Raw genomic sequence first — 25,345 nt, 5'->3', positions numbered from 1 at the left:
TACGTTATTAGAGTACTTAGAGTTTAATTAGAGTACTTAGTTTATTTAATTAGAGTACTTAGATTATACAAATTAGATTATTTAATTACGTTATTAGATTACTTAGATTAATTAATTAGAGTACTTAGTTTATTTAATTAGATTAAATGAATTAAATTATTTGATAAATTAGAGTACTTAGATTAATTAATTATGATGCTTAGTTTGATTATATGAATTTGATTAGTCTATATAATTATATTATTTAATTAGTTTGATATCATGAATTTCTTTCAACATTGTGATTAGATTGTGTCCTTAGTATAATTATATGAATGTCCTTATCCCGTAAAATTAGAAAAAATTACGTGTACCTTTGTTTAGCAGATACAATATTATGAAGCTTGTAATATATTCTAATTTGTTGTTCACCTATTTGTTGAACCATGAAGCCTTAAATCATTATCATGGCTCATGGTGGTCTTCCCGAGCTTCTTCAGCAGCGGTACGACGAGAACCATAGGGGAAGGATGATATTCACAGGACAACAGGTACCACGTTTATATGTGCTATTTCATTGGTACGAGAATTTTGAACTAACGCTGTACATGTATTGGATAACTCATGCAGTTGGGTCTGTTACGAGCCCGAAGTGTGCACAAGATTAAGGAGTTGGACCCTCGATTCCACGAGCCACTCGTACGGGCAGGACTATTACCTTTCGCTCTCATGATGGCCGGAGCTCCCATGGAGGTCGGTGGTAGGACACCTCTCCCGGCAATTGATGAGGCACTGCTCACAGGTCTCGTCGACCGCTGGCGTCCTGAGACACACACTTTCCACTTTCCTTTTGGTGAGATGGCAGTAACACTGCGGGACGTGGCCATGCTGACCGGGCTGCCAATCAAGGGTGCCCCGTTAATAGTTTCGCGACCCGCAAGGGAGCAGTGGAAGGGTTATGTTGCAGATAGGTAATTATTTGTTATGTAATGCATTTAAAATATTACAGTGCTATTAAAGCGTCATTGACTATCTACATCTTATAGGTTTGGTGTGCAATACGACGGGAAGGATGCTGGCCTCTCCATGTCCTGGGTTCATGGGCTGACACAGTTCGGTCCATGCCCACTGGATGCGGACGAGAATACACTTATGCAACACTATGAGGTGTACTTATACGTCCTACTCGGAGGCATCATGTTCTGCAACACGGCAGGCGATTATGTCGTCCCACATATTGTATGGTTAGCAGCCCACCTCGCGTCACATCCTTATGAGCCTACATCTTACAGTTGGGGATCTGCAGTGTTGGCTGCAACCTACAGAGGATTGTGTGATGCAACCCAGCGAACAAAGAGGAAGGCAACCATTACAGGGTGCTTACATCTCTTACAGTTATGGAGTTGGGAGTACCTCCCGATTTCCAGACCTTGGGTGCTCAAGTGCTACTACCCAGTTCACATCTCTGATGGCATTGCAGATGACATAAGGCCAACGATGGGGTATCGGTGGATTCATGCCAGGCTAAGATGGAGTCAGCAGCAAGACCATGGTAACTACTCCAGGGTGATAAGTGACCTGGACATCCTTAGCGCTGATCTAGTGGATTGGGATCCATGGCGTATGGCACGAGTAAAAGAAATTGCAGATGGTGGACTCCTGGCATCCTCTTGTAGCCGTGACGCAGACTTATGGTTGACCACATGCTTCTTGTTGTACATGAACTGCGTGGAAGTATATTCTCCAGAACGTGTACAGAGGCAGTTCGGGTACCGACAGGTGGTGCCTGTTCCAGCACCACGAGACGCCGGACGGGCGCACGAGTAAGTGTGTTATTGTATGTTGCCTTAGTACATTGGTTATCCATGTTAACAAATTATAACTGTTTATGTCACGTACAGGTGGAGCTTAAAGGGGGGCGGAGGCACGCAGGACTGGGCATCCAAGAATGCCGAGTACATACGGAGGTGGACAGAATCAGCTGCGGTGGATGTCATCATTACTGCTGGACAATATGACGAGGCCACGTACTGGGACTACCTTGCTTGGTACCGTCCACGCACGCGTGCCACCTTACTCAGCGGACCTGTACAGCCGGGCCCCAGACCCTTCCACGAGGATCGTGCCCGCCTACTTCATGTTGTGGTAAGTGATGCGTTACTTATATTGGTTTTCTTTGGAAAATCTGTGTATTACTGACATGTCCCTCATCTTATACAGACTGAAGAGGCGTATGAGATGCATACGCAAGCGGATCAACCTTTTGGGGAACCAAGCAGGTCATCATCGCAGAGGGATCGTAACCCTCTCCGGGAGTACATGAGGACAAGAGGATCCCGCTTCCTAAACGCTATACGTGGTCTAGGTGGGTGTGCCCCGCAATGGAGGGGGTACAACCAACATGCCATGGACCCGTCTCGTGCCTCCCACAGCAGGCGGTCCTCCCACAGCAGGCGGTCATCCAGTGCTCGTGAGGAACCCGTCCGGTCAGAATCACGACATACATCTTCAGCTTCGGCGCGTCATGTCTCATGTTCCGGTGCTGAGGCCGAGGAGTGCACGCAGCCTCCTGCGCCCGAGCAGGTTACGCTGGGTTCACTAGCACCTCCGGCTACGATGACACCTCCGGCTGCAGCATCTACTCATCAGGAGGATGTCGTTGACTACACGCAGCAGACCCCTTGCTGGAGCGACCCTAATGCTTTTGACTGGGGTGCTGCAATGCATGCGACCGCCACCTTCACTGATCTACTCGGCGGACAGTCCTCCCATGATCTCAATGAACCTGGAAGTTCACATTGGTACCAGCATGGCGAGCCTTCGGCACACTGGACTCCATCGGAGCACGTTCTAGGGCCGTCCACACTTCCGCACGAGGATCCTTCGGCATGGTACATGCAGAGCCGAGTAAGCGGGGCGGGATACACGTTCGGTGGGGTTCCCATAGGGCAGGCAGATGATGATGAAGACGACCAAGGGCACGCAAGGCAGGGGCCTGCGCAGGCTGCTGGGATGAGAGCCACACACCCGCTAGACGCTTACACGCCTGGAGATTGTGTGAGGCATCGTCGCTGTTGAGTAGCCAGGATAATTTGTCATGACACATGTATTATTGATTTTAATGTCGAGGTCATCCCTATTATGTCTTATTCACTGTATTGTTAATTTAAGAAATTCTCAGTACAGAGGAAACAATAGTAGTTGTAAAGCATAAGTAGCATGGAACCCGGTACAGAGGTTACACATAAAGAGCGAACAACAACAAACATTATCATGTACGATACGCCTAAAGAACATAATATCATGTAGGGTGACCAAATGTTTATATGACATACCTGAATATGGGATGCATACTGGTCTGGCGACATTACTATCGTTCTTTGCCTCCTAGAGAAACCTATCACAGAAGGATGATCGGCCAGTTCGCGGACCCTCAGATACATTTGACGCCGGTGATACAAGAGGTCCCTAAGGTCCTCGGTGGTTACACATTGGAGTGGCGCGGTTAACCTAGAACATATGGGTCTTGCATGCAATTTCGCAACGGCTTGGATTATGTTGTTCTCCTTTAACGGATCATCGTTTCCTTCACGCACAACCTGTAAGGAGGCATTAAGTGCTATAGCGATCGTTGCAGGTGACCATGGAAAGCCTGTACTAGAGGATCCCGCCATAGATTTCTTGCTCACTGACTACCTACGCTCTGTCTCTGCATCAAAACACGGATCCATGAATATTTAAGAAACACGAAATAAATAAATAAAATTACATTTACAATACAATGATCACTTCTTGTCTAAAGGGGTACAGTGCAAACCACATAATGCACAATAAGTAGTAAAACTAACAGGTGAATAACATTTTACAATACAAAGTCTCTAAGTCAGTTCAGTTTGACAGTGGGCTGATAGTTTACTGACGGGTCGGGCAAGTCCTCCTGTCATGTCCAGGTTGTTTGCAAAGTTTGCACCTGCGAAGGCCATCAACAGCATCTGCTTCATCCATGTCACCTTGCAGCCTCGTAGATCTAGGCCTTCCAGGATCTGTGCGTCGTGCTCGTGGATAAGGTACCCACTTAGGGCCCTCGATCGATTTGTAGTTGGTTCCGATGTTAAAGGACCGCATCTTTGGAAGCCATGTGCTCCTCAATGCATCGATCGTGAAGTACGGTGATACGTACTGTGATCCGTCATTGCCACCTATGTCCCTGCAAGCGGCTAAGACATGCGAGCACGGGATATGGTGCAGTTTTGGCTTATTGCATGTGCACTTCACCTCGTTAGGTCCAAGTTGACATTGCTGCACGGTGTCCCCGGTGCTATACCCTGAAGCATACCTACGGCGGCACATGACCTCAAAGTCATTGTTGGCCAAGTCGTAGATCCTTGACCGATGAAAGTGTGCCTTGCTCCTCCTTCTTGATATGATTTGCTCCACCTTAGGTGAAAACCGTGGGCTGCACTTTATAGCAGCATTACCACGGTCTCGAAAGTAGTCCGCCGTTCTGTAGAATGTGAGCTCAATAATGGCACACAACGGGAGGCCCCGTACTCCCTTCAGGACATTGTTGAACGCCTCCGCTATGTTCGTTGTCATGATGGAGTACCTAACATGGGATACAATAATTTTAGAATGGCTATTTGCATAAGAATCGGTACAATATGATCATTACAATTCTATGCGCTAACCTGGCACCATGAGTGTCATGGATAAGGGCCCAACGCTCTGCCAGCTTCCCCGCTATCCACTGGCTAAATGTACCACATGAACGACTAACGATAGTTTGGCCCCCAACCATTTGCACCCGCAGTTGATCCTCCCCTGCTTGCTGGTCTGCCATCATCTTGCGAGTGGTCTCATTTAACTCTCTCCATATCTCGTTGAACTTCGCCTGCTGGTTCTGAAGACATAGCCCTTTGAATCTCTTTACAAGCGACTTGCTGCGGTACCTTGTATACAGGTTCGCGCCCAAGTGTCGCATGCACCATCTTCTCTCCACATCAGGCCATGCAATGGAGCAGTTTGTGCTATCATGTAGCACGTCCAACGCATGCAGAAGACCCTTGTTGCGGTCTGAGATGACGCAAACTCGTTCCCTATTTCCCACGACACGTGTCCTTACCAAGGTGAGGAACCACAGCCAACTATCATTGTTTTCACTCTCAACCATTGCAAAGGCGAGAGGAATGATCTGATTATTTGCATCCGCCGCCATTGCTGTCATAAGGGTACCATGGAACTTGCCGTTTAGAAATGTGGCATCCACGCATACAACCAGCCTACAATGCCTGAATGCTTCGATGCATTGTCCAAAGGACCAGAATAACCTAATGAGGTATCGGTCAGTGGTGCTATATGACCCATCATCTAGCCTGATCGGCTCATCCGCCATGGCCCACTGAGTCCCTGGATTCGTCATGGCAATCTTCTGCAGCAGTCTCGGAGCATTGTTGTATGACTCTTCGAAGCTTCCAAACAGTATCTTCAACGCCTTCTGCTTCGCTCGCCACGCGGTGTGGTAATTGATAAGCATGCCAGTCTTAGTGTGCACCTCCCCCATAATCGATTTTGGCGACAAACAAATTTCTGTGCCAATAAGCGTGATGAGGAGTTGGGCTACGAACCTCGCATCAACGGCGTGGCTCACATTCCTAATAGCCTCTTCGCTGCATGTATGTGGGGTGTGTCTACTAATCACAAAATAGTTCTCATATTTTGGCTGATGTGCTCGTACGAAGTAAGGGCAATTCGGGTGCTTCGTACACCTGACCTCATACTCCGTAGGGTTAGACCGGGCGCACTTGTGGTCCCTTCTTGTTATTACAGCATAGTTGCTAATAAAGTGGATGACCTCCCCTCTGTTATGAAACTGTTGCCCGACCTGAATGTCGCTATTCTGGTATCCCCAGTTAGATAAGGTGTTATACTCAACGACGACACACTCCAGGAGCCCAGTACCACGAAAGTACTGGATCGCCGGGACCGGGTCATCATTGTCAGCAGCTTCTTCATCCCCGCTACCACCGTCTTCATTATCCATGCATCCTGCATCGACCTCACCAGGGTCCACTCTACCTCCCTCTCTACTGGAACTGCCATCCCCGACATGCCCTCCATCCTCTTCATGCATCACCTCCTGGCTTGAGCCTTCCACAGTGGTCACTGCATCACCTTGCACCAGTCGTGACACTATGTTTACGTACACCGCCATATCAAAGTTCTCCTCCAATGCCTTGCGTGAGTATAAAGCCCATGCGTTGTTCCTACTCATCTCGAACAACGTATGGACAACGACCGAGCTATTTGGAACAAGCCGCGGCCGTACACCCTCTAAGACAACAGTATGGGACTGCTGGTTCACACGCAAAAGGCGCATAATATGTGATTTTAGGCCATCTAGATCAATAGGTACCTCAACCGAACTCTCTATGTGCTGGCAGTTCTGAATTGTTACAAGTCTCCCGTGCAAAACTGTGGGACGTTCTCCATAATAAATATGGAAAATCATACCGTATCTCCTAAACAAATATACATATAATAAATAATAAGTACAAAAATAATACTAATTAAATAGTGAAATATACAACTAATATGCATCTTTGTTGCTACTGGACACTATCTTCTACGGTTCTACCAAACCTAAGTGATTAAACTAATTAATCAAGTTAATTGATTAATTATATTACTTTAATAAAACTAATTACCTAGATTAAATCACGTAAATTCATGTTACTATATTAAGTAAAGAATCTAATCACACTTACTAATAAAAATTATATAACCCAACTAAATCATTAATTTAAATACTCTAATTTACCAAAATAATATAATTAATCAAATGTACTTGAATGAATTTAACAATATACTGACGAAATGACTAATATACTTCTGAACGAACTAAGAAAAATCTAATTATAATTACTAATTAACTACGTAATCTAAAAACTTACCTTAAGGAAATTGAGCGTGGCTGCTGCTCGCGTTGATCCTCTCCGGCTGCCCCCTCTGCTCGAGCTGCTTCTCCTAGCGTTGCTCCACTGCTGCTCTCTTCTCTCCACTGCTGCTCTCTTTTCTTCTCCCTTCTCTCCTTTGCTGCTCCCTTCTCTCCTTTGCTGCTCTCTTCTCTTCTCCCTTCTCTCTTCTGCGAGCCAGGGCTTTTTATTAAGCGCAAAAGCAGCATCCCGCTGGCACGCACACACCGAAAGCATCGACAGGACGTGAAAGTGACATGATGCGCTGAATTCGGCAACTGAGGTGCCGAATACGGCACTGTGGGGCATATTCGGCACCTCAGTTGCCGAATACAGCAGAGTACAGGGTGTATTCGGCAACTGAGGTGCCGAATACGGCCCACAGTGCCGTATTCGGCACCTCAGTTGCCGAATACGGTGTTTTCGGATTTTCAGTTTCCGAAAATCTAATTTCGGTATTTGAGATACCGAATACGAGTGCTATATTTGCAAATACGTCGATATGTTGTCTAATTTCGCAAATACGGTCGCGTATGTTGTCTAAATTTCCAAATTGGCCCTTTCTGTACTTACTACATGTCAGTATAATGGTAGATAAGCCGAATACCTTTTCTTGCTGTGACATTTTGGCTTGTGGGCCTATGGTGTTGTGGGTATAATAGACTTGTAGAGGTAAAGTCGTAAAGGTGTTGTAGGCACAATAAACTTGTAGAGGAATCTAGTTTGCTCGGAGAGTAGTTCTAGCTACCTCTGTTGGGTAACGAGCAGGCTACGCTAGCCTAAAACAAAAAAAAATTACCGCACACCCAGGAAACCATGCTAGTAGGAGATCATAGATTGTTACTACTCGACGTGCAGTGCAGTGGAAGAAAAGTTGGAGTAGACCGATCCAATGTCGTGCGCGTCAAACTCCTCAAGCAGCTTCTCGATCAGATCTGCGATCAACCCCACGCAGGTGGTCATGCTCTCCAACTAACTCCAAGCATGTGGTCGTGCTCCTCGACCAGTTCCTCGACTAGCTCTTGATCAGGTCTGTTGCCTCCTCGACCAGTTTTGAGTGGTCGTGTCGTGCTGTCCGACCAAATTCGAGTGGTTGCGTTGTGCTCCGCGATCAGACGAGTAGGTATGTCGACCAGTTCATCAAGGCCGACAACCAGTCCTGAACACGTCGCGATCAACTCGACAAGAAGATCAACACCGCAATAGCAGCAGTGCCTCTACTGTATCCACAAGTACTGGGTAGAAACACCAAGTGTCGATGTGCTAGCACCACATGCGTGGCTAGGGTTTTAGGGGGTTTTAGGATATCGTGTAAAAGGCTGCGGCTAGGGCTTTGAAATAGCTCAACCTTAGCATGCCCTACCCACGCCTCTCCTTATATAGAGCTCGCCAATAGGCTCCCACGTTGGAAGCCCTTTAGGACTCTAACTTCTCATGGATCATAATCCAATCAAAACCCATATACGAATCCAATTCACATGTTTGCTTCCAACCCTTTAAGTGTGTGACCCATTAAGTTCATGTACAAACGGTTACGACTCAGAAACTCTTTCCAAACCGAAATCAATAGCGGTCCCTAGCAGGACATGTTGACTCTCGAGTATACACAAAAGATAATATCGACTGAACCTTGATATACACATGCAACGATCCCTTCGCCTCACGATACGAGTCAAGCTCAAGGTGAGATACGTGCCACCCTTGTGGTAGCTCGACCATTCACTCGATCAAGTAGTGAATTCATCATAACTAACTCTTTAATCATATTGGCATGGCCATGCACTTTCTCAATCCAACTACCTCGAGGGGCCCAGAGATATCTCTCCTATTATCATGAAGGGGCAAATTCCATCTTGATCGCTCACACCCCACGACATGTTTCACGACAAGCCTGAAAACTACCTTTTTGACTACCCAGTTACGGAATAGCATTTGGCAGCCTCAAAGTATGCCACTACACATTCTGAGAATCAATGACGATCTCAGATCTAAGGATCCTACAGGTACACCATTTGAGATAACAACTGATTGCACATCATAAATAACAATCTCAACAGTATCTCAAGGTGGGTCTATCCAACATCATGTTTACTAACATAAATATCCACATTATTAACTTGGTATCTCTATACCTATGATCCATAAAATGTGATCATCAATCAATATATGTGTTGGTCTTATGTATCATCACAATAATATGCGACCAGGGATCGACTAAGAATAACACCATGATATAAACAAAGAGTTTCATGAATAAGTCACATACTTGCCAATCAATGTAAAAGGTAGTCATTCTTGGAATAACATATTATTCAAAAGTACATTAACATAGACGTGTGATATAATCATCTTTATGATTGCCTCTGGGGCATATCACCTTCAACCTCCACACCTTTAGGCATAACTAGGGTGCTCCGAGAGTAGCCCTAGTCGATCTCCGCACCTATAGGTTCATGTTCAAATGGTCGGGACTCAATTGGAAAAGGTTAACACGGGTACCCCCTTGTGTGCACTTTAGTGGGTGACACAAGCCGAATAGTCCTTGTATCGTGTGGGTAAACATATGCCCCCTGCAGGGTATAAGATCAATTTAAATTATCGCGCTCTTAGTTATGAGCATACTTATATCCATTTACATCAATCGTAGAGTTCGATATCGGGATGTTGTGATGGTATGTTGGGAAGTGGTTGGTGGTGTTGATAAGGAGTTGATATGGTACAAGTTACAGCTTTGTTATGTTGACGATCTCATGATACAAGGGTGTTTTGTTTAGGTGCAGATGCTTACACCTAAGTCCAAATCGCTTTTTGCATATGAAGTTACTTAACCTTTGTGGTCGAGTCCTTGTTAATTACCCATATGCATTCTTCTTGGACTCGGACTATTTATAAGTGTACATTATGGATTAAGTCTTGTGAGTACTTTTGTACTCATGTGCTTTGTTTACTTTTCAGGTGAGTAAGATTTAGTTTTTGGCTACTTTACGCTCGTCGATGTTGGCGACAGGCAGGAGTAGTGTCATTATACTCATGTGTTGTTATTTTGGGGTGGCGCCTTAGGGAAAATGGCGCTACCCATATTTTGTCGTCCTGTAACTTACTCCGCTGTGTAACTACTCTAACAAATATTCGGGTTATGTATTTTGTTGTAAAGTTTAATCTACTTAAATACTTGTAACTTAATTTAATTACTTGATCTTTATTATTTCTTTTGATGACGTGTTTGTTGTAAATGCATGTGTTCCGATCTTAGAAGTAACACATGCTGGGACTACCGGGATGGTATTCTGGTTAATTATTGTGGGCGTGATTATGAAAAATGATCATCCTAATGATTAGCTCGAATACTATTTGGACGGTTCTCCACAGTTTAGGCCTCTCAGGTACACAAAAACTAGTTTAATCTCTTGTTGCGTAAACCGATGAAACCTGAAACCTAATCCCCCATGAGCAACAGTTCTCCCAACATTTTTGCCCTAAACCACAGCCCTAAATCCTGCCAGAAACTACGAAAAAATAGAGATATGTTCCAATGTTCCCTTACCTAGCACCCACAGCAAGATCTAGTGACCTTCTTCCCGCAGCCTCCTTCTCTCTTCTTCCTCTCCTTCTTTTCTCCCTATTCAGTACTGTAGCTTATGGCTACCATAGCGTAGCAACAGCAGGGGGTGGCGGGTAGGAAGAAAGGGGGTAGCAAGGGAGGGGGTTGGGGTGGCCAGGGGATGGGGTTTGTTGGTGTAATAAATAAGGGGTGCCCCACGAGACATGCCTTGCACCGCCGAAAGTAGCCGACAGTAGGTATTGTCAAGACCGCGGCCTCATCACGCGACTAGGGATAGGCTCGTGTGACTAGCCCCCTAGTCGCAAAGCAAAATCCTATAACCAGCCCTTGCTGGTCGCAGGGCAAGTATTCACCTAACCAGTTAATTCTCATTTAATGCTGCCCACTCGAGTATTTTCCTTCCCTAGGTGTTCACTTTCGGGGAGGCATGGTCATGAAATGACATGGTATTGTAGTGACTTGTCCCGTAGCATTTAATGTTGTAGGATGGTCTGACGGGTGAGCGTGATGGCATTCGGTGATGGTACAAGGCATGCAGGATGACTAGAGTGGGCTGGGCATGCTTACCCACCATCATGATGAGCTAGAAAAAGCTAGGCTTCATCAGGCATAGGTTTGTCATCTATTTTGGTACAGTCAGTTTATATGAACATCTTTTCCCTTGATATATAGAGGGATGAAGACCCGGCTTGTAGGGATACAGAACACACTCTACAACAAGTTCACCCAATTCGTAAGACAATACACAAGATGCAGGGCTATTATTCCACGGGAGGCCTGAATCTAGATAAATATTGGTGTCCTTGAGTCTAGTTTTGTATAGACCCATAGGAAACAAAGATCAATACGCCCGTCGTTCAGTATACCTAGGATTCATTGTCATGTATTATCCCTCAACAGTTGGCATGCCAAGTAGAGACGCATATTTCATGTTTTCTGCAAGTTTGGAGGGCATGGTTGGGCAACCCACATCCGGATCCATGACGACTACGGAGTCTCGTTCCAAGAACCCCGACCATCATGAGGTTTTTGTCATGAGGTATGACCCAGACGAGCCTGGTGTGCTCTAAGCGTGGTACACCAAGCTAGAGTTCGAGAACTCTGAGATTCAGTGTGAAGTTTGCATGGCGGCCCATGCTGGGGAGGGGGAACAACAATAGCAACGCCAGGCATGGAGATGGTCCTATATTGCCCTAGCAATAGCAACGCCACCTGGAGGAATGCGCACATGAGGTCGAGACCTTAGCGGCAGCATCTTCAAGGTCATCGCACTACACGCGGAACACGAGCGCCGAGAGCTCCCCCCCCCCCCCTTCACAATGTCTCACCGCTCCGCAGTCAGTAGCTCGACTACGAGGCTATGACCCCCACACAGAACTTGCATACTGCGCGAGTACTTCTTATCCACCCACCGGTGGTGGCACCAGAGGGATCATTGATAATACCATGACTGCGCGATCTCGCCCTCTTGGTAGAGACCGCCTGGCACCAGACCTTGGCAACCAACACCTCGGCCACCATAAGGGATGGTCGAGATGGTGGCCAGCATGGTTCATAGTGGGCTCCATGTCTAGAGGAAACACGGGCTCCCTCAGTGGCAGGGAGTACGAGGACACCCCCACCGTGTCAGGACAGTCCACTTGCTGACCTGCGTGACTTGCTTCACCACTGTGACCTCCGCGACATAATTCAGGGCCAGAGGGCCACCCAAAAATAGGAGGACCGCGTCTGGTGAGAGCAGGAAAAGGGCAATCGGCCCTGCCACTCACCTTCCCCTCGCAAGGAGGAATCAGACTCCTTTGCACCCTCGCCAAGGTGGCGAGACTGTTGGCTCTCTCCTCGAGTCCGTGCAGCTGCCCAACAGCGAGCAGCTCCCCGTTACGGGATGGGGTGCAATGCTTTCTTTCCCGGCCGTGAGAGGTGCTCTAGCCGAATAAGTTCCGGCCGATCCTAGCCAAAAAATACGATAGCTCTACCAATCCGGAGGAGTTCCTGCAGATCTACACCACCATGGTGTAGACTGTGGGAGGCGATGGGAAGGTCATGGCAAACTATTTCTCGACCACCCTGGCTGGTTCAGCATGGTCCTAGCTAATGAACCTCCCCTGTGGGTTAGTTTGGTCCTGGGAAGACTTGTGCGACCAATTTGTCGCTAACTTTCAGGGGACCTACGCCCAACCAGGGGTCGAGGATGACTTGTATCAGGTTAGACAACAATATGGCAAGTCACTGCGAGACTACATCCGGCATTTCACCGAATGCTAGAACACCATTCTAAAGATCATGAGCGAGTCTGTGGTCATAGCATTCTGGAGCGAGGTCAGAGACTAGGAGATGGTTGAAAAGCTGGCCACCAAGGGCATTACACTCTCACGTTTAAAATTTCAGATTCTAGTACTTCATCATGTGAACTTGAAATCTAAGTTTAAAATTTGCACTCTATTAGACTACCCCCAACCATATTCCCTTCATTTCGTTCCCTTCTCCATTCCCATTCCCTTTATTTCCTCTCATCTCCAACAGCTTCCCTTCGAGGGGAATCGCGAAGGGAACAGAGAGAGAATCCTATCCTGAAGTGAATGACCCTGAGAATCCCGTCGTGAAGGGAACCCTGAAGGAAAACCGTTGGAGCGCTGAAGGGAACGAGAATCCCTTCACGACGGGAATCTCCCCCACGAAGGGAAGCCGTTGGGTTCGGTCTTATACCTTGATGTGATGTGTATGTTGTGAATGATATGTGTGATGATCTTGAGCTTGTCTTGAGATACATATCGAGGTGACTATGGGAATTGCTTTTGTTTAATTGAGAAGTGAATGCGATGGCATGTCATTTAGATATGATTTAACATGTGACCTGCCCTCGTATGAGCGTATATAGCTCTCATCTAAGTGGACAGACGGTCTGCTCGATTAAACTAAGTGCAATTTGAACAGTTCGCATAAAAATATAACAGAGCAGTACTTGGAATTCCTACCTAACACTACAGTGCTTTCCAGCACTTCGAACCCCGAGCAATGGCAGTGGTGTCACAAGGTTAGACCCGTTTGGAATGCAAAAATTTCACACGAAACAATTCTATTTCTGCAGTAATTTAGGAATATTTCTGTGTTCCAAATGGAGCTTTGTCAAAACTCGAGCAAGTTCAATAGTTCGCCTTCTGCGCGGTCTTCAATCAGGCCTAAGATACTCCGTATACCTACAAGACAATCATTCCTGTGCATCTTGAGACTTGAATACAGGTTCCCTTCTTTAACTGGAATGTTGTGTTGCAAATTGCCCTGACTGTAGCTTGATTTATACATCACAGTAGTGTTTGTGCAAGAATTGTTTGACTGAAAAATGCAGCAGGAGGAAATTGTTAGACTGAAACATACATTTGTACCACGGATGTCCTGGTTCGCTCCTTGTTCGTAATGGTGTTGGTGTTGCTACAAAGCTGGGCCTCCTGCATCGGGTGAGAAGGACGTGTAAACAAAAGCTGTTCTGGTCTGGACCGGACAGGTAACTTCCATTCGGCGCATGCAACAGCCCTAGGTAACTGTGGTTCCATGCATTCTCCACACTGAGATCTGCGTGCTTGTTTGGCCTGCAGCTCTGAAAACTGAACTGCCGTTTCTTCAGGTAGCAGCTTACACAAGAACACTTCATGATCAGCTCAAATCCATCGCAGCTTATCAATCATGACAGCTCCACGGATAGTTTTCGGCATAGCTATTTTCATTCGGGGCATAATGTACAACGCGAAAAAGTAGGATAACCAATGAAGGGGAAAATGAGCTAGAAATTGATAACAATAATCATGAATAGTGAGGCCGGAAGGAAAATTTTGTTTTTGCCATTAAGAGGAACCTAATGTCGCTTCGGTCACTATGTTTATCACTTTTCGTTTTTCCCATCGGTTTCACAATTCGCTGTTTGGAAATGCCATATCCGTCCCCCTCCATCCGGTGTGACCATCCAGGGCTCCTAAAGCCGGACCAAAATACCCTTACGAAGAAAAAAAAAGAAAGGAAGCTACTGCTACTGCTCCTGCTTCACGGGAGGAGGTCATCACGATGGAGGGGCGCATCTCTACGCACGTGGTGGCAGCCAACGACGCGTCTGAGGGGTGTATTGGCGTGCCCACACCTCACGGAACCCGACGTTGCTGACAGGCGGGACAGTGGACGACAGAGGCAGTGTGGCGAGGGTGAGTGGCACGGAGGAGGAAGACGCTCAAGGTGGTGGAGGAATAGTGAAATTGATGCAGCAGACAGAATCCTGGTGTCGAGGAGGTGCAATGGGCCCAAGAAATAGAGGTGGTGCTCGCCATAGGAGATCCGGAGGCGACGGCTTCGACCAGAGATGAGGAAGGACGGCCGAACCAAGAGGGCGAAGCTTTTGCACGGCACAGGCCTCGCAACAGAAAGCCACCATCCCATCTCCGCACTGAAGTCCACAACAATGGCGGGCGGCGCATGTACAGCTGGCAGACAGTAACAAGCGACAGGCTGCGCGTGCATGTTTGGCAGGAAACAACGCAATGGCGCACCAACAACGCTGAGAGTGGGGTGTCCGCAAGTTAGGGAACACCCATCGGCGCTGACGAGCGCTTCGAGAGGAGGAGACGAGGGCAGAATGAACTTTTCAGGCATCTAAGGGATGAAAAACAGTTGGAAATTGACGGGTGTGTTAAAATTAAACAATAAACTATGAAACCAATGGCAAAAACAAAATAGGATAAAAAGCTTCAAGTGATAACAAAGACCCTAATCCACCAGATCACGAGAAGTACGAACTGTTGCATTACAACACAGATCCAGATCAGAAAAGGTTATAACACACCTTGAACAAAGGGCAGACATATGCCCGAACACACCGATGCAATAACATAAGCAGTAATTATTTTTTACTAAGTGCTTCTAGAGAACAAAACCATGTATATCTCCCATGCTTCCATTGCCACCATCTCAGCATGGTACAGCTACTAAATAGTCAGGTGACAGTTATTGTAATATTTTTATTAAATATTTCCTCCGTTTCATAATATTTTTCCATCCTATTGGGATGCGTGTTTCAAAATATTCACCCATTGACGAAAGCAAGTGTAGTTATTGTAATATTTTTCACTGTCTACCCCTACTTTAATGGTATGTCTGGTCATTTCTCATTAACTTTTCTTATATTTAGTGTTTTTGTGCGCACAGTGAGCTTAAACAAAAATTGTAAAACGGAGGGGGTATTTGTCAAGCCCAGCATGGACCAAGGAAGTACTAAATCTAAAGAGAAGTAAATATGAAATGACTAAACGTACCCCAACATGCTACAGCCACTTAAATTCTTTCATAGAATTAAGCACAGTGAAGCGGCAACTCACAATCAAATGGATAAACATAATGAAACAAAGGGCGTAATAACCATGATCCTTCACCCTGAAGCAACGCAACCAAACACAAAAGTAAATCAACCATGACATACTACCAACTTTCAATTACGATTCGGAAGACATAAGAGACACAATGCAAAATCATTTTGTAGAACTGACAAAAACCACATGTACTAAGCAGGTAAGTAGGTAACCAGTCTGGTACTGAATTTCAAGACACTGAATGATTAACCAAGTGCAAGTACAAATTGCTGCATTTAGAAAGTTATACTGGCCACTACTCCATAAGACATTAGTGGTTGAGTAGAAAAATTCTGAACCAGACAAAGGTAATCAACCAAGGTGGTTTGCACAAACTGAACAAATTTGTGCTTGGATGCAAGAGAATATTATACCATAATAGTGCACACTCAGAACATAACCTATGCTTCGCTAATTAATGCAATTTCAAAGTTGAGTGACATTTGAACCTTTTTTCTGCAAAGTTCTTTTTATCTGATGGGATGCAATTTTGTTGTGGAAAAACGTTAGCACCGTTTTAATCACATATCGGAAGCTTGCAGAAACTTGATGGTTTTTACAACAGAGATGTTAACCGCAGTTGCATATAGACCTTTGTTTCCCTTGATACCTTCACATGCAATGGGTCACATAAACCACATTCAAAATTTTAGAATTATAGACAGGAGGGCTTAAAAAAGGCAAGATCAGATCTGGCATTTCCCATAAGCAATGAACCATTCGCTTGTTTAGCAATATTCTGGGTTGGTTCTCAAAAACAGATGAAATAAAATTTATAAAAGTAGACATCATACTATATTGGTAGGAACCTGATTCATAAAAACTGATCATGCAATGAAGAGGAAGCTTATGACCGATCGAAAGTTCATCAACAGCAGCATATAGATATAACAAACACAAGAACAAGAATCTAACATTGCACCGTCACAAGAACAAAACGTTAATGTTCCATTTAAACACCATTGTCCGCTGCAACACAGTGCGGAGCATCAGGTACCAGTTTTCCTGAGCCAATCCAGCCAATTATTCGCCGTTGGAAACAAAAACCAAGAGAAGCCTCACCTCCGGCGAGACCTCAGCCGGCCATGGGGTGGTTGGCGACGTACTCAATGGCGAGCGGGAGAGAGTCGATCTTGTCGGCCTCCATGTCGGGGATCTCCAGCTTGAACTCCTCCTCGATCGCCATCACCACCTCGACGGTGTCCAGGCTATCCAGCCCCAGATCCTTCTCGAAGTGCGCCTCCGGGGTCACCTGCCGCCGCCGCCGCCACTGTTAGGGTTAGGGTTCGGGGGACCGCAACGCGATGAGATGCAGGGGAGGATTAGGGTTACCTTGGAGGGGTCGACCTTGGGGTGGCTCTTGAGGACGTCGACGACGCGGTCGACGACCTCGTCGCGGGTGAGGTGGGCGTCATGGGAGGACATGGGCCGCGCGAGCCACCGCGGCAGGGCGTGCGAGTGGGACGCCGCCGCGGCAGCAGCATTAGCAGCGAGAGGCGGTGAAGGGGGGAGGCGGATGCGGCGAAGGATCGCCGAACGAAGCGCAGCCGCTGCCATTTTTGCGGCTGCCTCCTCGTGCGCTTCGGGGATTTGACTTGGCCGAGAGTGAGAGGAGAGCTCACCGTGGGCGCCTGGGATCTCTCCGGCGTTTTGGGACTTTCGGTGCTTTTGGGTTCGGGCTGCTGTGAGGCTTTCTTGGCTTTGAATGCTTTTTTTTTTACAGTTAATAGATTGTCGAGGGGTTAATTCTTAGTAATGTATCCGGTATACTAATCGACGGGAGCGTTATTGTGAATATATATATGTGTGTTTATGTTGAGGATGAATTCAAAAATACAAGAAGTTATTCAGGTTTAGATTTTTTTTTATGAGATAATAGTGTTATGTTATGTATTTTTTTTTAATGATAGAGATTAACTTAGTTACCAAAAGAGCTCCATTTTTTCCGAGTCTGGTCCTCTTTTTTTTTAATATAGTAGGAGGAGAGACGTATATACGAATAATATATGCAAGAACTATAACAGTCATATTCCTGCCGAAAACCTCTACTACGAGACTATCATTATAAAAATGGGCATACTGGGACTGCCTAGTCGTCTTTTGCGTCCTTCCTTATCAGCCGCAGGTCGTCACGCCTACTTGCGAGACCGTTGCACCCTCCTGTAGGGCTGTCCAGTAGCATTAATTGCTACGGGATGGACTATTGCACAATTACGCCGGTCACGACTTCGCTCGCTCAAAGGAGGTGCAGGGGAAGGAAAATACTTAAGTGAGTAGCATTAAATAAGATTAGACTAGTTAGGTAAATACTCGTCCCACGATCAGCAAGGGCTGATCATGAGGTTTTCTTCCAAGATCAGGGGACTGGTCACGCAAGCCCTGCTAGACGTGCATGCCAGAGTCAGCTTTTGGTAATATCTACTGATAGTGGACCTTTGTTGGTGTGAACCCACAGAACAAGAGATCTCCTATTCTTTATATCGACATATCTCTTTGTATTTGTATGAGCTATCTATTTCTCATACGCCATTTGTAGTTTTGGAGTATATTACTAGTTTATGCCACATTATCCTAGTCCTCACAAGTGCCGACAACAGCTAGATGCAGCAAAAATGATCGTCCGAGTTCGTTTGGTGACTGGATCTAGCAACGACACGTCTGGGACAGCTAGATCCGGCAACCATGGCTCTGCCTGAGCTGCGGTGGCAAAATCTTGCAATTGCGCATCGGGGATGGATGGATCCGGTGGTTAGTTTTAGTGGCAGAGTAGCTCGTTGGCAGCACCTCTCATCATTAGCCATAGGGAGGCGACGACGGAGATGAAAGGGAGAGAGAAGGGCATGAATGAAGAAGACATGGGTAATTTGGTTCTAAAATCTTCATAATGGCATATCTCAAAAAAGAAGCAAGTTGTAATAGCATCAACCCGATTTTTGACCTTTTGTAGTGGTATTTTTTAAAATAGGTAAAATCATGATGGCACATATCTAATTAACCTTTTTTTATATGGAAGTTCTCCCTGCTCACACCTAGGATGGAACTTAAGTTGCAGGTGACGCACTTTATCGCGTTTGCGTTTGCACCGTGTTCTCATACTGATAGCACTGGGTCACTTCTTTAATTTATTTGTATCTTTGCTTAGCATCATGGAAGTACATCTTTAATGTAATTAAGTGAGTTTTGTGTCCATCCAATGACTTAAAATAAACAAAACTTGCATCCCTCAACATCCTAATACTAGAAGTTAGCGATTAAAGTATTTAGAGGTGAAAATATGTAACAAAATTGTGCTTCATGTTTACATCGCTTATCAGTAAAACAAATGCTAACACCATGCTAGGAGTCCTCTGGGAGGATTTACCCGTGAAAATCGTGTCCAAGCATTTGGAACATTTTTTTTTTTAAGTAGGCAAGAGCTCTACAATGCCTTTGGAACATACGATAAATCAGTGTTACTGTATCATGGTCTTCTATAAGAGGCATGCTTATCCCTTGAAAGAACTCGATAAATCTGTAGCAATTTTCCATTAATTTTAGTGTTGTAAACAGAAACCACTATTCGCATTTAGTGTTCCTATATACAATCGTATAAGGTCTCTCTGATAACACTAGACAGTTTTAATGTCTCAAACAACCTGCGTTTGCATCTCTCGATGCTACGAACAATTTGCCTAAAATATGTTCTGTTTTAGCTGTGCCGGGATTTCCCTCACGCTAAATTTTGGCTGATTTGACCAAAGATCTTCCAAACTTGGAAAATAAATCAGTCTAAACTTGAGGGAAGCAAACAGCATAAAAATATTTGTTTTCATTTGCCTTCATTATTAACACAAAAAACTATCAAGAAAAGCGTCCAGCTACGTATAGCAGCTCGCCAAAAACTTTGATCATCCTGTAACACCACGGAACACGAAATTCATGTCGGAAAGACAACAGCAGCATGGTGGATTCTTGTATCCTAAAGTCTACCCGCTCCAAGTCACCTTTGCGTGGAACTCGACAATAAATGTTCGATGTGATCAATCACAAATAGATGAAAGAAAGAAATTTCACTCTATTGTTTCTGCAAGTTGTCGAGAAGTTTCAAACGTTCTATCACTGTCTTGCTTGGGCGCACATTGTCAGCTCTTATCCTCTCCCTGAACCCGTGGGCTGGAACCCCGGCATTGACATAAGCTTCAAGTAAGAAACCATAAGGTGGTGTCCTCCCTGGGTGCCTGATCTGCTTCAACCTATCAAATATTTTCTCAGCATTATGGATATCACCCTTTTCAGCATATGCCTTCAGTAAAATGATGAATGAGCGGAAAAGGGGTCTTCTGTCAGGATTTTCTTCTGTCACATTCAGCAGAAACGAGTCGGCTTTCTCCACCTCACCTGAATTAACATAAAGCTTAACAAGTGCATCCCAGGTTAGAGGGCCGTTCGAACACCCAGCCAAAAACATCCTTTCTAAAAACTCTTTGCCCTTGGCTAGAAGTTTATTTTCTGCATACACATTCAGCATTGCATTATAGTACTTGGAAGTGAGCTTTGGTGATGTCTTTAGCAGCGCTTCAAATGTCTCTTCCACTTGTTCAATGCACCCAAGTTTACCCCAAGCCTCAATTGCAGCCAAGTAGTCTTCCAAATTTGGTTCAGTGCATGACTTCCATATTCTCGCTACATCATCTGGTCTGCCAAGGACAGCATAGAGGTCAAGAAGAGATCTGATGGCATGCCGTTTATCCTTTATATATACTTCCATTGCCCTGATGACTTCTTCTGCTTTCTCCAGGAGCCCCCCTGATATGTAGAATTTAGCAACCATCGTCTGGGTGGTAAAATCTGGCTCAACACCATTGTCCTTCATCATATTTAAGACTGACTCCATGCCTAATGTGTCGTTTGACCGCCCTTTCAAGTCAACCAAGAGCTTGTATGTAAAGGGAGAAAGCTGTATATTTTCCTTTTCCATCAGCATGAGAATGTCAACTACCTTACTGCGAGCAACCCTCTTGTATAGCAATATCATTTGGTTGCAAGCAGAGATAGTTAAAGGTAAAGAGAGGTCCCTTATTTCCTTAAAGACTTCTTCTGCCTTCTGGACATTAGTCAAACACACACAGTTAACAAGTAGAGTTTCATAGAGCACCTCATTCCTGAAGGGTTTCGGGATCCTCTCGATGTATTTTTGTGCAGCTTCAATACCACGGTTCCGTGCAATCAAATCAAGATGACAAGCATAATCACGTTCTTCAAAATTTAGTAGTTTTCCTCTTTCAATCCACTCCATGAACTGCAGACATTCAGAAATAAATTACTAAAAATAAGTGCATTTTCACTTCACAATTCTACAAAATTCTAAAATGCCATATGCAAAGGTGGCCTGTGTCAAATGAGTATCTAGAATATATTGTTGAAAGGCAGCATATATGCATGTGATGGTTGACGAATCATATATAAAAAAATATAATTAATTGATGAACTAATGCAAAGGCAGTAAAACTGCCTTAAACTTGGGGGAAACTATATAATAAAGCATAGTATAGATTAAGAAAAATAAAGTTCCATTATACTCCTGGCACTTAACATGAAAAATGTCTACACTTGCATGATAAACCTATGCCAAATTGCCCAAAAGATGGAGGGTTATGAATAGAATCAAGATCAGGCTATAACAAGCATAAAAGGTGTCCTGGTAGGATTATATCTACTATCAAAAGGTAAATCAACAACAAATATAAGATATAAAAAGGAATAGCAAAGCAAATGACAGACATCACACAGTTGAGAGGCCAAAAGTGGACTTTTCCTAATTTTAAACATATTGATGTTCAAAACTTAGAGGGTCTGACGACACTTGCACGGATCCTAAAGTGTCAAATAAAAAAGAACAGATGGAGTGTCATGTCCAGCCCATTAGGATCGTTACTGTAGTGTGTGGGTTACTGTGGTGCATGGGTTAGTGGCTTGGATATCGAGTTAGAGATAAGATCTATTAGTTACTCTTGGAGATAAGATTTGTTAGGACCAGCTCCTATATAAAGAAGGGCACAACATCCATTGTAATCAAGCAAAGAAGAATTAATCTAAGCCTTCCTAATATATAGTCTGATCTCTAATCCCTAATAGCCGACACCGACCGGTTATCCTCACACAGACTAAAAATCTCACCCCTTTTCAATTGAACTTCCTCCCTCTTAACCGGCAGACCCACTCCCCTATATTCTACCTGGTGGCTCACGGGCATCGAGCGGGAGAGGGTCCCACCCCATTGTGCATTACTATTTCTTTCCCTTCCCATGTAAATATCAAGGCCAGATATCAAGAAACTCCTTCAAGCTCGTCCCTTTCAGATCCAGATCCAACAAAGTCATCTATTTGGTGTTGATAGAAGAAGGATCCGTATTGGGTTGCTTCCTGCGAGCTTGAGAAAAAAGTCTGTCCAGATTTTGGTTATTTGGATTGGCTTGATCAGGATATCCCGGTAAAAGTTTCCCCTTCTTCGGTCTTCTTTTCCTGTGTATGATCTGCCTTGCAGCAATAAAATTATTCCCATTGTGTTCTCCTAGAAAAAAGATTCCCATTGTGTTCAGCTAAAAAACCGTGGTGCTGGCTTTTCTTACCTTGACTTCCGGTGATGCCATCTCTGACCAGCCGTTATAGCTTCCTTCGTCCTTCCCTTTTGTCTCTGGAAGAATACATCAAGGTCTACAAACCAGCTCCAGCGCTGTGGACTGCAGATCAATCTTACAGATGCTCCCGATGGCTATTTGTCTCCTCTCCACGCTGGCTTCTATTGAGGTGGTGATATTCTGCCAATGTAAATCAATTTCAGTGTGGTTTTCTTCAACCTCCATGGCATAGGCTAATCAAGAGATGTGCCTCTTCTTCCCAGTGAGTGCATGGAAAACTCGTAGCCTACACTTCCCTCCATGATGGTTGCACGGCGGAATACTTCAAGCCTATGCCTCCCATCATCGGCGGTTGTATGGCAAACTGCTGGCCGATGCCTCCCTTTGGCCATATCTCACGGCAGCAATGATCTCCGATAACATCAATGAGGTCGCTAGTTACAGAAAGTTTAACAGCTTCAATGCAATTTTTAATTTCATTTTTAGTCCCTTTCCATGGTTTCAAGGATCTCCGTGTAATTTTACATCTTTAGAGGTTTTTGAAAACCTTCCGGTGGTTATGTTTCAACAAAGATCCAGATTTCGCCCCTTTTGGGCCATTCTCCCTTAAATAAGGACAAATTTTCAGTTTCATAAGAGTATTAAAATAGAAATACCGATACAACACAGAAAATTTACAGTTTTGGGAGCCTCAGTATAGAACTCCATTCGAAGATCTAGCATTGACAGGAACCTGATCTTTGTTTAAGCTTTTACTGAATGCCTTCATAAGTTTGCTAGGATAGCAAGATTAGAAACAACAGATGCTACACAGCCAACAGCTTGAGAAACCTCAACTTCATATCACTATTAGCAAATTGATAGAACAGAAAAAAAAATACAGTTCCACATTGCACACTGGACAAACCTTCAGGCAAGATAATTATGCAAAGAATATTAAGCCGAAGATATTGAAAGTGTGTGTGTGGGTGGGGGGGGGGGGAGGCTAAAGACTACTGGATTTACCATTAGTTGTAAGCTTGAAATGTATTTTAATGAAATATATGCTTAATGTGATGCGCAAACAGCAGCCACAATAACTACATACTGTAGTTGACAGAACAGGTACCTGCAAAGCCTTTTGGTACAGACGCTGCTTCCTGAGATGGAACAAAACCAGCAAGACTTCATTTCTTTCCAGACGGTTACCATCTTCAATCCATTTATCAAGCACATCTCTAAGAACATTCCTAGGAGTGTCCAATACAATCTGGAAAAGATAAGGCTGGAAGTCTCTGCCTGGCAATTTTTTGTCATGAAAGCGACCCTTTCGAGAAGCCCAAGGTGCTGAACCATTAGCTTCTGTTTCATGTAGTTCCTTGGGTTCTTGTTTCCTGAATTCTTTCGTCATAGCATGGATGGTACCATCACCATGACTGGGATCACTATCACAATCAGAGATGTCATGGGGCAGATCAGATGCATCCTGATCTGGGAACTCGCCATCAACTTTGCTGTTGGTGAGCCTCTCAATGGGCGCTGAGCAAAACTTCCGAATCAAAGGGAGAACATTCTCTGGATACCCAACTGGAAGTACTTGGGACGACACCTGGCAGCCCCCATCTCGCAAGAATCTTAAAGAAGCATTCCTCAACCTGAATTTTTTTGTTCAAAATTCAAGACTAAGTCCCTAAAGAAAAATTGCAACCGAAAAATTGCCATTTCTACACAGTCATCATACATTACAGCTGGGGCGGACTTGACGCGGGGGGATCGGGTACCGTGGGAAGATTGATCTTGCAAGCTCAAGAAGAACCTAATCGAAACACGAATGGAAGATTTAAATTACATTAATGTAGCAGGATACCACGCAACAAACAAATCCACAACTAATTGAATGCTCAAAATCACAGCCCGCTAGGGTTACAGAAATCGAACTCAAATCCGGATGGATCTCCACTCCACACCAAAACGTACCTGTAGAGGGCAAGAAGGAGGAGAAGGCCGTCTCTCGACGCGTTAAGACCTCCGTACCGCTTGCCGCGTCCTCCCGTCGCCGACGGCGAGATAGCCGGTGATGGGGCACAGCGCACAGGAGACGAACAAAGCGCAGCGCACACGAAAGAGAGCACCTTTTCGGTTTTACCCCTGCTAGGGTTTTAGCGTCCTAAACCCATGGCCCCGATTGACTCAGCACAGATGTAGATGGTTAATCCTGACAATATATCAGGGTACACCGGATAATGAGTCTGTGATTAACATTTTCAGTAGCTGTTAGTTTACATGTATCAAAAAATTTAAGAATACCAAAGTTTATTAAGGTTCATGTCTTCTTTAAAATAATAGTCATATATCCTGTGTATTTTTTTTATGAGTTTGATAAATTTATCTAGAATATCCTCCTTTATAAGATCGGTCCTCCCCTTTATATAGTACGAGGTGAGATGTATCATATATATAAAAGCAGACCGTGTCAAATAAGATGGTTTCTCTATGTCTGACGAAAACAACTACTTCTAGGTCAATTCACTACAGAGGTGGGCACACCCGACCCGCATTGGTCGTCTTGCATGCCCTGTCCCATCCGCTAAACACCATCACGCTCGCTACAAGTCCATCATGATTGCCTATTAGGCCATCACGTTTGCTTGTCAGGCCATCCTGTAGCATTAAATGCTGCGAGACGGGTAACACTGTCTTTGCGTCAGCCCACGACTTCGCCCACTGAAAAGGTGCCTGGGGAAAGAAAACACATAAGTTGCTAGTTGCGGGGTTTTCATCTGCTTCGATTGACAATCAATCCGGTCGTGGTGACGATCAAGCTACCCGGAGTTGGATATCGACCACTGG

At 44.9% G+C, this 25,345-nt stretch overlaps 5 protein-coding genes across 5 annotated transcripts; 2 read left to right on the top strand and 3 right to left on the bottom strand.

Moving 5' to 3' along the window:
- Nucleotides 1-713: 713 nt before the first annotated feature.
- Nucleotides 714-1,889, top strand: LOC133890133 (serine/threonine-protein phosphatase 7 long form homolog). The gene is made up of 2 exons (XM_062330580.1): nt 714-950; nt 1,026-1,889. Exons 1-2 carry the CDS (start codon nt 727-729, stop codon nt 1,804-1,806), a joined length of 1,005 nt encoding a protein of 334 aa, XP_062186564.1. The 5' UTR covers nt 714-726; the 3' UTR covers nt 1,807-1,889.
- Nucleotides 1,890-1,895: 6 nt separating this feature from the next.
- LOC133890215 (uncharacterized) lies at nt 1,896-3,057 on the top strand. Its single transcript, XM_062330665.1, has 2 exons — nt 1,896-2,124; nt 2,200-3,057. Exon 2 carries the CDS (start codon nt 2,218-2,220, stop codon nt 3,055-3,057), a length of 840 nt encoding a protein of 279 aa, XP_062186649.1. The 5' UTR covers nt 1,896-2,124; nt 2,200-2,217.
- An 819-nt stretch (nt 3,058-3,876) lies between these two features.
- LOC133891379 (uncharacterized) lies at nt 3,877-4,715 on the bottom strand. Its single transcript, XM_062332092.1, has 2 exons — nt 4,668-4,715; nt 3,877-4,585 (listed from the first exon to the last, which is right to left on the bottom strand). Exon 2 carries the CDS (start codon nt 4,573-4,575, stop codon nt 3,892-3,894), a length of 684 nt encoding a protein of 227 aa, XP_062188076.1. The 5' UTR covers nt 4,576-4,585; nt 4,668-4,715; the 3' UTR covers nt 3,877-3,891.
- Nucleotides 4,716-16,787: 12,072 nt separating this feature from the next.
- On the bottom strand, nt 16,788-17,592 carry LOC133891647 (acyl carrier protein 1, mitochondrial-like). The gene is made up of 2 exons (XM_062332379.1): nt 17,232-17,592; nt 16,788-17,151 (listed from the first exon to the last, which is right to left on the bottom strand). Exons 1-2 carry the CDS (start codon nt 17,454-17,456, stop codon nt 16,975-16,977), a joined length of 402 nt encoding a protein of 133 aa, XP_062188363.1. The 5' UTR covers nt 17,457-17,592; the 3' UTR covers nt 16,788-16,974.
- A 2,087-nt stretch (nt 17,593-19,679) lies between these two features.
- Nucleotides 19,680-24,656, bottom strand: LOC133891119 (pentatricopeptide repeat-containing protein At1g80270, mitochondrial-like). The gene is made up of 4 exons (XM_062331836.1): nt 24,473-24,656; nt 24,237-24,311; nt 23,625-24,150; nt 19,680-21,177 (listed from the first exon to the last, which is right to left on the bottom strand). Coding segments are annotated over exons 2-4 (1,752 nt in total). The 5' UTR covers nt 24,239-24,311; nt 24,473-24,656; the 3' UTR covers nt 19,680-19,953.
- Between the last annotated feature and the right edge of the window lie 689 nt (nt 24,657-25,345).

Source organism: Phragmites australis, chromosome 14 (assembly GCF_958298935.1).
Source record: "Phragmites australis chromosome 14, lpPhrAust1.1, whole genome shotgun sequence".
Lineage (NCBI taxonomy): Eukaryota > Viridiplantae > Streptophyta > Magnoliopsida > Poales > Poaceae > Phragmites > Phragmites australis.
The sequence above is the reverse complement of the archived record's forward strand: the minus strand, read 5'-3'. Positions and strand labels throughout refer to the sequence as shown.